The following is a 13,406-nucleotide window of genomic DNA, read 5'->3' on the forward strand; positions in this document are numbered from 1 at the left end:
TATATGATACAATAAATATATTGTATGATATAATTTGTATTATATGATTTAATATATTATCGATATAAATTAATTCACATTTTTAGAAAAATGAAAATACGATAGAGGTGTATATGAAAAATTTTAGAATTTTTAAATGGTATTTGTGATTTTTTTATGAGAAGATGACATGATAATTATAATTTTTTATTATTTTAAAAAAATATGTATCATATAATATATATAATGAAAAATATGTATACAAGAAGATGACATTAAATTTCTTTCTCATATTGCAATTTAAAAAAAAAAATCAAATTATATGCAATATAGAAATCTCATTACTATATATATATATATATATATATATATATATATATATTAGTAATAAGAAATGCTATTTAAGATAAATTATTTTTTCAAATCAAACTAATCATACATCATAAATAAAATTTCAAATTTAATGAACAGTCTTATAATTATTATACCGAGTAATTTAATGATTTAACCTTAATACGATACATACGGATCTCAAACTCAATCTTTCTCTCAGGGCGAGTCTCCTTGTCATGTATGAATAGAAGAATACGGCATAGACATTTTTGTGTAAACTCTTTATGAAAAATTTATTGTATATATATTTTATAATAAAATTTTGGAAAAAAATATAAGTAAAAAAATTAAATGTAATATTGTGATGAAATGCCCACGCGCGTTAGTGCAAGGTGAGAAACGTGAAAAAAATGCAATGGGACTAGATGGGGTGCGTGATGCTAATGGTAGCGACGTGGGTGGTGACGTGGTGTCACAAGTGATCCCACTTCACTGAATTAGCAAATATCTTAAATAAATAAAATATAATACCATACGTCAAACAATTTAAAATAATAAATAAAATAGATCAAAAAAGTCAATTACATATACATGCCATCAATAAAATTATTTATATAAAAAATATATAAAATTTTATATACAAATAATAATATATTATTATATAATTAAATATTATTTTATCTTTAATTTTAAATTATTTAATTATATAATAATATATCATTATTTGTATATAAAATTATATACATTATAGTAGTTAAATCGTGTATCAAAACCTTAATTTTACGTATCATATATCGAATATCATATTATACAACTTCTAAGAAATAAAATAATAAAAAATACAATAGACATATCATTATTTAAAAAAATATTACGAACACCTATAAAAATTTAGAATCACATATACAGTCTTATTATATTATTATTTTCTCTAAATATCAATCTATATTAATAATACATATTGTATCATAAGATACGTATCATATTATACAATACATCTATTTTATCATATTAATTATGATACATCTCATAATATAGATCATTTTCTATTTGTATCATATCATATCATATCATAAGATACATACCATGTATAGTAAAAAACTGATAATTATGATACATATATTATTACTCTTATACATATGCCTTTCAAAGTTACCATCCTGCCCTCAACTTCAATTCTTGATTCTTAGATTAAGTTTAAGCTCAAAGATTAAGCTGCTTGCCATAAACAAGATAAGTTCATCAAACTGATTAAACTTTTGAATCTGAGTTGAGTTGAATACAAAGCTAAATTATTTTTTTTAGAGAAATTCATAACTTTTATATATATATATATATATATATATATATATATATATATATATATATATATATATATATATATATATATATATACAATAAAACTATGTATACCTATTTTTGATACATAATTTATGTACACAGATGATGTGTTATTATATGATTGGATATTTCCTTATCATATGATGACACATGTTCTAAAATCATCTAATTATATAATGACATATCATTGTGTACAAAAAATAGGTACACATAGCAATGTTCATATATATATATATATATATATATATATAAATTACCTAATGCAATATTTTAAACTTTTTAGAGATTTGTTGCTCTTATACTCAAACCAACTTATAAAACAAGCTTGAACCCGACTTGTTTGCAACCCTAAGCGCAAACACGAGCTTCAAGCAATCTGTTATTCGGGCTCGACTAGTTTGTTGCCCTAAATTCTGTGCAAATACAAGCATCATGCAGTCTGTTTCCCCAAACACAAAATTTAGGTTCCTCTAGAATGAAGTAACCATGTAAATAGTACTTGAAAAGTTGCATTTAAGAAAGAAGGTAATGGCAATTACTTGAAGCTCTGTAATGACAAAATTTATTGGAATGAAGGTGCTGGTATGCTGAGACCATAGGCATGGGCCCAAGTTCTTAGGTCAACTTGTGGATGGTTTTCATGTCAACCACTTCCTTGAGAGTTCCCTTCTCAAGATGATCCCACCATTTGAACAAGAAATTGTCTACAACAAGTCTGAACCATGGTGAGAGCTTCAAACCTTCTTCTCTGGCATCTGCTTTCCTCAAAAGTTCCTTCAACTGTTCCCGGTTTACATATTTGACATTGGCTACTTCATCAGGATTCGGATTGACTTTAACGTCTCGGACAATGAAGAGCAGGTAATCAACTGAAAAACAAGGAGAGAAATAACAATTAACATGAAGTTCTGAACACATGCTAAATTGCTAAACTAGATCTACATTGCAAGGATATTCTTGAACAATGAATAAAGTTGAATTCTAAAGCAAATGAAAAATGAAGTTGTCAATACGTTCATGCTCGCCCCATTTGCCATCAGAAGGTGCCTTGTAGAGAATCCGACCGAGTGGGGTGAACTGATCAACCGGCACATCTTCAGCAACAATGCCCAGCTCATCCAAAAGCTTTCTTTGTGCAGCGTTTCTCACCCCTAACAAGCAAATGAAAGTAGACAACAAATCCATTGAGACTAAATTGCAGCAACAAATACATATACACAAGTAAAACATGTAAATTTACATACCAAGAGCATCCTCCTCGATGAGCTCAGATTCACGGTATAGAGGATGGCTACAGCAAGTGTTTGTCCACACAAGAGGGAATGTCACTTTCGTTGCAGAACGTTGCTGTCCAAACAACGAGAAAGAATAAGACATATCATCATAACAATCAAAATATTCCCAATAAAGTTTTTGTTCATACATTCTAACTAGCAGAAAGATGTTTCAACAGAACGCTGGCCACATAATACTGGCAGAAACCAGACAGGTTGACGTGAATGATGATAAACCAATTGCTCAAAGTAAATGATTTCATCGAAAAATTAATAGTAAAATTCAAAAAAAAAAAAAAGAAAAGAAAAGAAAAATGTAATCATAAAACAAAATAAATCTCCAAGATTATTAAAAAACGTGTAAATGGGAGATACAGGTGTGGACCAGTTGGCTGGAAGCAGTCAAAAATAGGGGGGATCAGAGCACGATCTTCATATATATCCTAACACCCCACTGAGAATGTGTCAGCTATCCACCCTACGCTAATTATCAATTAAGTATCTCTACATGTGATTCTACATCACCGTAAAAATCTGAAATTTTGCAAATGAACATCTACAAGAACAAAAAATTATCACCCAAATGGTCGTATCGCTCTTTAAAATTTGATACTGTGATGCCTGAGTATTGACACAAATGCTGGAATGATAAATACATACCTGGAGGAGTAACTCATATTTTGAGTTGAATAAAAATACACTGAAAGCTCTATGGAGCAGATTTAAAGACTCAATCTTCTCCATTAAGTGACCTGCAGGTTTTCAACAGCATTAATTTTGTTTAAATGCATCAAAATTTTACATAGAGGAGAATGCAGCATGATAGCCAATGGAGGGAAATTAAGAGGAAAACACTCCCCCGGTTCACATATGGAAAAAGAAGGTGAGATATAAGGTGCCTAAACAAAAGATTTCAAGCCAACGCAGGAGAATCTAGTTCTTCTCTTTTGGTCCACTGCTTAAAAGCCAAGGAAAGTATAAGAGTAGAGAAAGAACGGTAGATTCATAATCATCTTTTCATTCATCTATTAAACAGGCTTCAACAGTTCAGTTATTTTGTGTTCATTGAGAATATGTCAATAAAACTGGAAACATCACAGGATATAAGAAACATATCAGGAACTACAAGTAAAAATAATAACCATTACATGAGATCGATATAAACATTTACTTACAGTTGTATTTGTTCTCATGACCGACAACTCGATCATTCTCATCCACTAAAATACATCTGTCAAATCAAGATCATGAGATGTCAGCACACAAGTAGCACTGATATAGCATGGAGTAACTTGCTGAAAAAACAAAAAAAAAAAAAAAATAGCATGGAGTAAACAGTAGACAACTTAAGTTTCTGCAAAAAGAAAAGGCCAGACAGGTGGCATTCAAATTGGAGTACCTCTGACCCGAAAACGAAAAATCAAATATGCAAATACTACTCAAATTTGCAAAAGCTCTTTCACTGGAACATGATTGCATGATTAAGAACTGATATCTCAACATTACTTAGTTGGGTGATTACTTTAGAATATGCTATTTCTATTGTACTCAGAATGGACATTTCGTTTTATTAGGACATTTTTAACTGCATAGGTGGTCTAAAAAATTCAAACAGATACAACCATTGTAACAGTGAAGCTAGTGCTTGAACCTAAAGCTGTGTGTATGCAAGTTCCTAAAAAATTATCTAACACAAACTGAGTGTAATTCTCGAGAACCAAAATCAACATATTGAGAAGCATCATGAAATTTCAACTATAATTTCAGAAGAAAAAAGGAATGTCACCTAAGAATCAAATTTGAGACATCACTACGTGGAGAAAAAATCCCCAGCAAACATAGATATAGCATAGTCTTAACTATTTTTTTCATATCCATCCACAAAGTTATGCAACATTGAACATAAAATTTGTAAATTTGACAATTTATTTGGTAACAGTGTTGTGTTTATTCAGTAGATCTGATCGTCCAGGTATCATTACTAGGTCGAAGTTTTAACATGGTACCTTTTTACTATATCAAACATTCAGTGTCCTACTTCTAACTTTCAACATTAAACTTATATCGAAAGTTCCAAACTTAAATTGAGAAGTATGTCCACTTGGTCCAGTGACATTACTGTAACAGAATGAAACCAAAAGCCGTAAACTTAAAACTACCTGAAACAAGAAACACATACAAATTCATATATTTATAGATGTATCCACCATAGAAATAAAAAAAAAAATTAAAATTAAAATTTAAGCACTCTTTACTTATTTTTTTTATTTAATTAAAGTTTAAATAATTATTATAGGATTGAAAACAATTAAAGGTGGACTCGATCCAAGTCAAGCTTGAGACCGACTCAAGCTTGGATCAAATCTTGAGCAAGTTCAAACTAATATACAATATCACCAACAGGTTGAGGGGTGAACAGTGTCACTGACAGGGTGAATAATACATCAGATATCAAATAGACTGATATCCTGGAGCTCTAGCTTGAGGTTTGCTCGTTCGAGGGATTCGAACAAGTCAGCTCTGACAGGATCCACCCCTAAAATCAACCATTTCCAACTGTTTTCCAAAAACATTTCAACTAGAAACACACATCTGTATGCTATCTATAGAACAAATCCATAAAATAATACATCAAAAATTGAATTTTTACAGTTTTTGAAAACATATAAAATAAATCATCAATCAAGGAAACGCTTCGTAATATTAGCTAAAAACAAATGAAAATCCCTATAAATAAACTATTTAAAAAAAATAGTTCTGACTTTTTTTTTTGGGTAAGTAAATGAATATATTAACAAAGAAAAACAAGTCCTAAAAACGAGGAGAAAAACAACAACTTAAGCTCATCCTTCACGGGAAAGGATAGCGAAACCACACCTAGACCAACTTCAAGACTTACAAAAAACCAAGCAATCTAAGAGCTTCTCCTCTTGAAGGTCTATCAGAGTTTCTACTTTGATAGAGTTCAAGAAGAGGAGCATCAACAAAATAATATCTAATTTTATAGTAAGAAGAGCAGGCCTGACCAAGATGTTTAAGCTATACAAAAAATTATCAACAAAATGGAACAAAAAATTATCAGAGCTCTGACTGTTTTGTTTAAAGTTAAAAGAAAAAATTAATAAAACTGTAAACTTTAGTGCTTTTTACTGGTTTCAAAAAGTGTTTTCGAAAACATCGAACACACTTTACTCAGAACACAAAAACTAATAAAAGAGTTAACGAAAATAACGAAATACAACAAGTAAAGTATAAAAAATCACATTTTTCACCGCATTCAAACAACTATTCAATTTCAAACGAGATCACCGAAACAAAGATGAAACGAGAAACGGAGAAAAGGGCATACTCGTCTTCAAACATGAGGCGTCTCTGGACGGCGTCCATGCTGGCATCGACGGCGGTGGAGGCGGCGGAGTCGGTCATGGTGCGGCGGACAAAGAGAGTCGGCGATGAACAGAGAGGCTTGGAAATGAAAAAAGCAGATGAAGGGGAAAAATTGGAAGAGTAACAAATACGGGATTTGGAGGAAAAGGAATAAGAAGAAGAGAGGATCGGAAGGGAAGAAGAAAGCTTGATGGCAGTGGGATTAAAGAGGCGAGACATTAGGAGGATTAATGGAAGTTACCGAATCCACATCATTAAAGACAGCAGATTTCCCTTTATTTAATTTCTTTGTATAAATTTAGTAATTTTTTGCTATTTATTTATTTATTTATTTTCTCTTTTTATGGTAATAATTGTTTTAAGTGGGGTCTACTTTGAGATTACTATTTTACCCCCTTGGGGATGGGTAATGTTTTTGTGGTCAAACTCTTCAACATGATCAACCTTTATCCTAGCATGTTTCAATGGCTGTGGATGTTGGGTTGGTTTGGATTCGAAGTTTCACTTATTTAGTATAATTGGTTCAAATTAAATTATTTATTTTGGTATTTATAACATAAAGATGGATTCAAATTGAGTAAAGTGGAGAATCAATAAGAATTAACTCAAGCTTAGTTTATATCTAGAATGGCTAGCTTAAGATTAAGCTCGATTTGCTAGAGTTGGTTGTTCAGTGATATAAGAAAAAAAGAAAAATCAAAAAAGAAAAAAAGTCAGATTTAAAAAGAAGAATCATTTGAGAAAATATGTAGCTATCATATAATATGTTTACAGTATTATATTTATTTTCAATACACTTTAAAATATATGTAATTTTTTATACTATCTGATATTATACTATAAGTATTATGTATCGTAGAATATTAATAACCATAAAATATTATATACTGTAATTATCATACAATTGATCCGCTCTAGTATTATTAATTTTGATTTATATATTTCTTAATAATTAAAATATGATTCAATTTAAATTATTTCGGCTCATATTAATAGTTGGCTCACGCATGAGAAGTTTGAGTTGAAAAATGGCTAATTTCGCTTATTTTTCATTGTCGAATATATATATATATATATATATATATATATATATATATATATATATATATATATATATATATATATAATATTTATATATTTAAAATAAATATACATAATATTACCCATAAAAATAATTCGAGAGGTTTTTGTTTTTATAGCAGTAAGGCTACTTGGAAGTGGATAAAAGTTAATTGTCGAGAGGTAGTAGATAAAATATCATTCTATCAATCATCCAGAGTCTAGTTTTACTCTAAGATACATAAAAAACTTACATGTCTAAAATAAATATTTTTCAATTTAATATATTTTTTACGAGGAGAAAGAAAAGAAAATTTTCTGGCAAGTAAGGGATAAGATAGGGTTGGAGACAATGAAAGATCTCCCATAAAATAATAGAGATATGAATTAGAGTATTCGATCTTGTCCTGTTTTGTTGTCATCTCCTGTAAATAGGGATGATAATAAGGAGAGGTCAGAAGAGGATTTCAATCCTCATTTTGGTATTAATCTCTATTTGTCTCTTTTTTTACTTATCTCCTAAACCTATAAATATTGAATTACCTTTAAAAGTTTTTAATTATTACAAGCATACCCTAACATCTAATATATATTTCATTTTTTTCAGTGGGAACAAAGAGGGAAAGGAAAGAAAAGTTTTCCAGCAAACAGGGTATGAGATAGGGTAAGAGACAAAGAAAGATCTCTTATATAAGGACAGAAATATGGACTAGAGTATTCGACATTGTCCCACCCTGTTTCCATCCTAGTAAAATGTCCTTTATAATTTTTTTTTTTAAATAATAATTTATTCATAATAAATTATAAAATTCAAATATATTATTTAGAAAATATAAAAAAATGTGAAACATGCGATTCAGGATTCCATTTTCGAACATGTGATTCATGGCTCGCAATGCACCAACCACCACGATATGTCAATTAAAAACGCTAATCTTGACTTTTTTGGTTTTTAAGTCAAATATTTATTTATAAGGATTTGTTAAAGTGACAAGGCAAATAATCTCATAGATCTTATTATAGGATCAGGATACAATAATACTATTGATGTGTCATTATATGATGCATCTTTGTATATTATTGTCTACCATGTATTACACCTTGTTATGACCAATTTGTTGCTATAATTTTAAGTAGGAGTAGATTCAAATTGAGTCGAATTTGAATAAAAAGCAACTCAAACTTAATTTGAATCAAGATTGACCAACTCTACTCATTGAAGCTAAGGCTAGACTAGAACCGAGTCCGCTCGAGCTCGGTTCGAACAAATTTGAAACTAGCCAGTCTTATACAAGCTCAAATTTGAGCTCAGTTTGAAACTAGCCAACCTATATAAGCTTGAGCTACTTGCCAAATTTTTCAATTAAAAATTTTGATATACAATGACGTCGTTTTGACGAATATATATATTAAAACGACGTCGTTTTAATAACGAAAAACAAATCGAATCGAATTCAAACTGAGTTCGAGCTTGACTTTCACGAGCTCGACGAACTTAAGCTCAACTATATGTAAACCGAATCGAGCTTGAGCTCGATTTGATTTGAATCTTACCCTAATTGAAGCTAGTGAATAGTTGTGTTCGAGAAAGGTGAACAATAATACTAAAGAATAAGAGAAATCATTAGAGAAGAAAAATAATCATTTACGAGGCAAGCTTTGACGTCAACGTCAATCACAAGTCTAACTTGAACTCAACGAGTTAAAATTGCTTCAACTCAAGTCAAAGCTCATTTTAGCTAATCTCGAGTATTGTTGTAGTATTATGCTAAATTATGATTAGTGAACGTAACAAGGAGTGAGTTAACAGTATATAAGATTAGTATGCTCGTATACTATATATGACTAAAATAAGTACAATTGATAATATATTTGGAGTAATGTTATATACAGTTAAATTTTAAGTATTGATTTTGATATTAATAATGATATAACACTATCTGACATATTATTATTGACACTCAAATTGGTATAGTTTTATTAATATATCATATATTGAGCATATTATATAATTTATACATCAAATCAATCAAATTATATAATATAGAAATTAATTATTCCTAGTTAGACCTAAACGAGTTAGTTTGGTCTTGATATTTAGCTCGGTTCGGCTCAAATTTGAGCTTAGAGGGTCAAATTGTTTTTAAAACAAAACCAAACTCAACCTAAAAGGAGTTCGATTTAGTCTAGCTCACAAGCCAGTGAATGGTACTTGATTTGGTTTAAATTTAGTTTGTGACTCAATTTAAATTATGTCAAGCAATTGTTGAAAAAACATTTTATTTTTTTCATTATTAGGTAAAATAACATCATCTTTTTAATGAATCATGAATTCGAATCACGCTGAGCTATAAATTGGAGTCATGAATTCAATTTACACTTAATTTTGTCTATTATTGGGTAAACTCATATTATTTTATTCATTATTAAATAAAATGATATCGTTTATCAATAAGTCAAAGACTCAAACCTCAAATTTGAGTTATGAATTCAAATCATAAACTCTAACTGAATTATTTTTATTTGAATTAGAAAATATTTGAGCTTAATTTGGGTCGTATCTACCCTTACCTATACATGATCTTTGCAATAAATCAAACAAATAATTAAAAAAACAATTAAGATATTTATATGTTTAAAACATTTTTTTCATTATTTTTTAGTTTTTAGAGGTAGGAAGAATGTAACTTCAACCATGAACAATAATTTTTACTACAAAAACAATTTATTTGAATAATATGATTTTTTTTTTTAATTTTTGGAGGCATTTTTTCTAAATATTTTACTGAATGTTTCTCTTAGAAAATGATTAGAATGTTTTTGTTACTCAAGATCGTTTCTAGAATGATTTTGGTTAAATTTTGAACTTTTGGTATTTATTATGGTCCGCTAAGAAAGTATTGTGTTGATCGAGAATCGATGCTAAATCTAATTTCGTTCATGATTAAAACTCATTTTAATTATTAAATTGAATTGATTTGGATGAATAATATAGCATTACAGTTCAATTAAAGGTGGATTTAAACCGAGTTAGTTTAATTCAAATTGATGTTTAACTTAATTCAAACCAAAATCAAAACGAAATTTTAATTTGACAAGTTAGTTTGAGTTCGATTTAAATTCTCTTTCGATAATACTATTTATCTCATAGATGATATTATTCATCTCATAAACGACATTATTTATCTTGTCGATAGTAATATTCATAAAATTGATGATATTATTTATCTTATTGATGATCTTCCGATAAAATCTAACTTGAATTTGGTTTGAGTTGCTTATAATGGATTTGACTTGAACTCGAAGCAACCCATATTTAGGTTTGAATCGATTTGAATCCAACCCTAACTTCTACCATCAGATTAAACCAATCAAATCATCTTATTGATGCCACATGATTAAAACTTATTTTAAAATTATAATTATATTATACTAATATTATTTATTCGACCAATCAACCTATAAACCGACTCTTTGACCAAGTCAACACTCATTCTAAGTCTAAAAATATGAGTTTAAATAGCTTTGTTAATAGAAAATATACTAAGAAACTCGTACTTCAGTTTAATTTTATTATTGAACAAATAATATTACAAATACATATAAATTCAATATATACTCATATAATCTCTTTCAAACACTCAAACAACCGAATACATTCAATACCTTCATAATGGTAAGTTTGTTTTCAAATAATAAAATTATATATATTTATAATAAATATTAATGTGATAAAATAATTTTAAATTATTAATAAAATAACAGCTATTATGAATATGGATAATACCATTTATTGCCAAATTAATTGAAAGCACCACCTCCAACAGTCAATATTCAGGTGGTTTCTTTCACAGTCTTGTCTACAGCTTCTCAAATCCTCGTACCCTTCCAAAGCTCGAGCCTCCGAGGCCTCGCAGGTGGTCATAAAAAGCATTGAAATAAGTGAAAAACAGAGTAATAATCCATAAGGACTCATTTTGTAAGCCATCTTTATTGGCTTCAATTAGGCCTTTTATGAAATTGTACATTATTTGGTGCAAAGTGAATCAATTTATACACCCATTACAAAGTTGTTTGTTTGTTTTTAATTTGTTAGGCAGGCAAATGTTAGTTTCCTTCAAAAAGAAAAAAAAGCTATTTTTATCATTAAAATGGTTTTACAATGAAAAATTTATGGGAATTTTACCGATTGTAACAATAACAAAACAAAACAATTATATTAGATTTGATGAATAATATTTAAAATTAGAATAATAAAATTATATGTATCTGTTTTAGGTACATAAATATATACATATTTATATGTGTTTTTACATGATTATGTAATTATAAATTAAAAATAAAATAATACTCAATCATGTGATGACACATATAAGTATATACATGTTTATATATCCAAAATGAATATACATAGTATTATTCAAATTAAAATAAGGGTTCATTTGATATAACTGAATCAATATTTTTAGATTCGAACCGAAATTGGTTCGACTAAATTATAATATAATTATCAATATTAATGTTACTTTTTGTTTTTAATCAATCTTTGAATTATAATTCAAATATTGTTTACTAATTAAAAAAGACACACCATATCTCGTATGTATAATGGTATATCATGTATTATAATTTTTTTTTTATGGCCGGGTAATAGAGGGCAAGTAAAGAGTATATTTGGCTAATGTTATAGGGGTAGTTTCCAATTTGTGGGCAATCTACTTGAAAACCAACTATCTACCGAAATGACAACCCGAGTCTCAATTAGTGAATGGATCTCTTGTGCAGAGAACATAATTTGTCGAGTGGTTTTTTTTTTTAAATCATTTGCCCACGATAGAAAACAATAGCTTTTGAATTTATTTGCTCTCTATCGGTATTTCTAATGTAAATTATTAGAGAGTTTTTATTTAAATATGAAGTATGAATGTAAATGGTTGTATTGTAACTGTATTCTCTCTCATTCTTATAATAAATAAGATTATTGAAAGATAAAGGACCATCAAGCAACAATAAGCATGTATAAACATACAAGTTTCATCCTCAGTTGTGGAAGGCTCTTACTATATTCAACAATTTTCTTGTAAACTCTCGTTCTCTATTGAGTCCTTGTCAGGAACTTTTTTTTATAATTTATATTCACATACTTTGTCAAAGTATTCTTCTAAAGCTAGTAATGTTCTAATCAGGACATAGACCCCCGATTAATGGATTGACCACATAGTTAATGATGTCATAATTCTTTATTTGTATTTATCTTATATCACTATAGTGGATTTCATAGATTATTAATGGGTTCTCAACATTGCTATTGCAACTTATTTTGTGCAATACTGATTATATACATAAGCTAGTGGCGAAGAATTCTATCAATAACTAAAATAAGTCGGATTGACAATGTCTTTTTATATTATACAAATCATATCATTTATATTATCCGTATAAAAGGGGTTTACAATAGTGTCATTGGAATTTCGCCAGAAGAATGAAAATTTAGTAAGAAAAAAAATATAACATTTTAAAGTTTAATCATTAGGAAAATTATTAGTTTTCTAAACTAAAGAGGGAAATAAGATAAAATTTTATTATTTTTAATAATTATTAATTAAATAACAATCTTACCTTTAACTGATTATGTTAATTTTAACAGTTTATGAATGAGAGTTTGAGTTTTTAATACTTAGTGAATATCAATTTGAGGATTTAACAAACCTTGAGTGGGAATAAGTCTTTCGGCCATTAATAAAACTTCAAAATTACCATTTAATCAAAAGTTTAAATAATATAATGAATGAAATTTATTGTGAAGTGAAAAATCCCATATTATAATTTATGTAAAAACATTAAAATACATAAATATATTTTTAATTCTTTTATAAAATTATAAAGATATCTCAACTAACATAAAATAAAAATTTATTAAACAATAAAACTATGTGCACAAAATTATATAGAAATAATAACATATTATTATGTGATTAAATATTGTTTTATCTTTTATTTAAAATCGTTTAATTATAATATGATATATCATTG

At 28.2% G+C, this 13,406-nt stretch overlaps 1 protein-coding gene across 1 annotated transcript; it reads right to left on the reverse strand.

The window, feature by feature from the left end:
- Positions 1–1,965: 1,965 nt before the first annotated feature.
- Positions 1,966–6,573, reverse strand: LOC123209208 (isopentenyl-diphosphate Delta-isomerase I-like). Its single transcript, XM_044627069.1, has 6 exons — positions 6,277–6,573; positions 4,103–4,158; positions 3,588–3,679; positions 2,898–3,000; positions 2,667–2,804; positions 1,966–2,522 (listed from the first exon to the last, which is right to left on the reverse strand). The coding sequence occupies exons 1-6, from the start codon at positions 6,531–6,533 to the stop codon at positions 2,269–2,271; spliced, it is 900 nt and encodes a 299-aa protein (XP_044483004.1). The 5' UTR covers positions 6,534–6,573; the 3' UTR covers positions 1,966–2,268.
- Between the last annotated feature and the right edge of the window lie 6,833 nt (positions 6,574–13,406).

The sequence above is a fragment of the Mangifera indica genome, chromosome 2 (genome assembly GCF_011075055.1).
Source record: "Mangifera indica cultivar Alphonso chromosome 2, CATAS_Mindica_2.1, whole genome shotgun sequence".
NCBI lineage: Eukaryota > Viridiplantae > Streptophyta > Magnoliopsida > Sapindales > Anacardiaceae > Mangifera > Mangifera indica.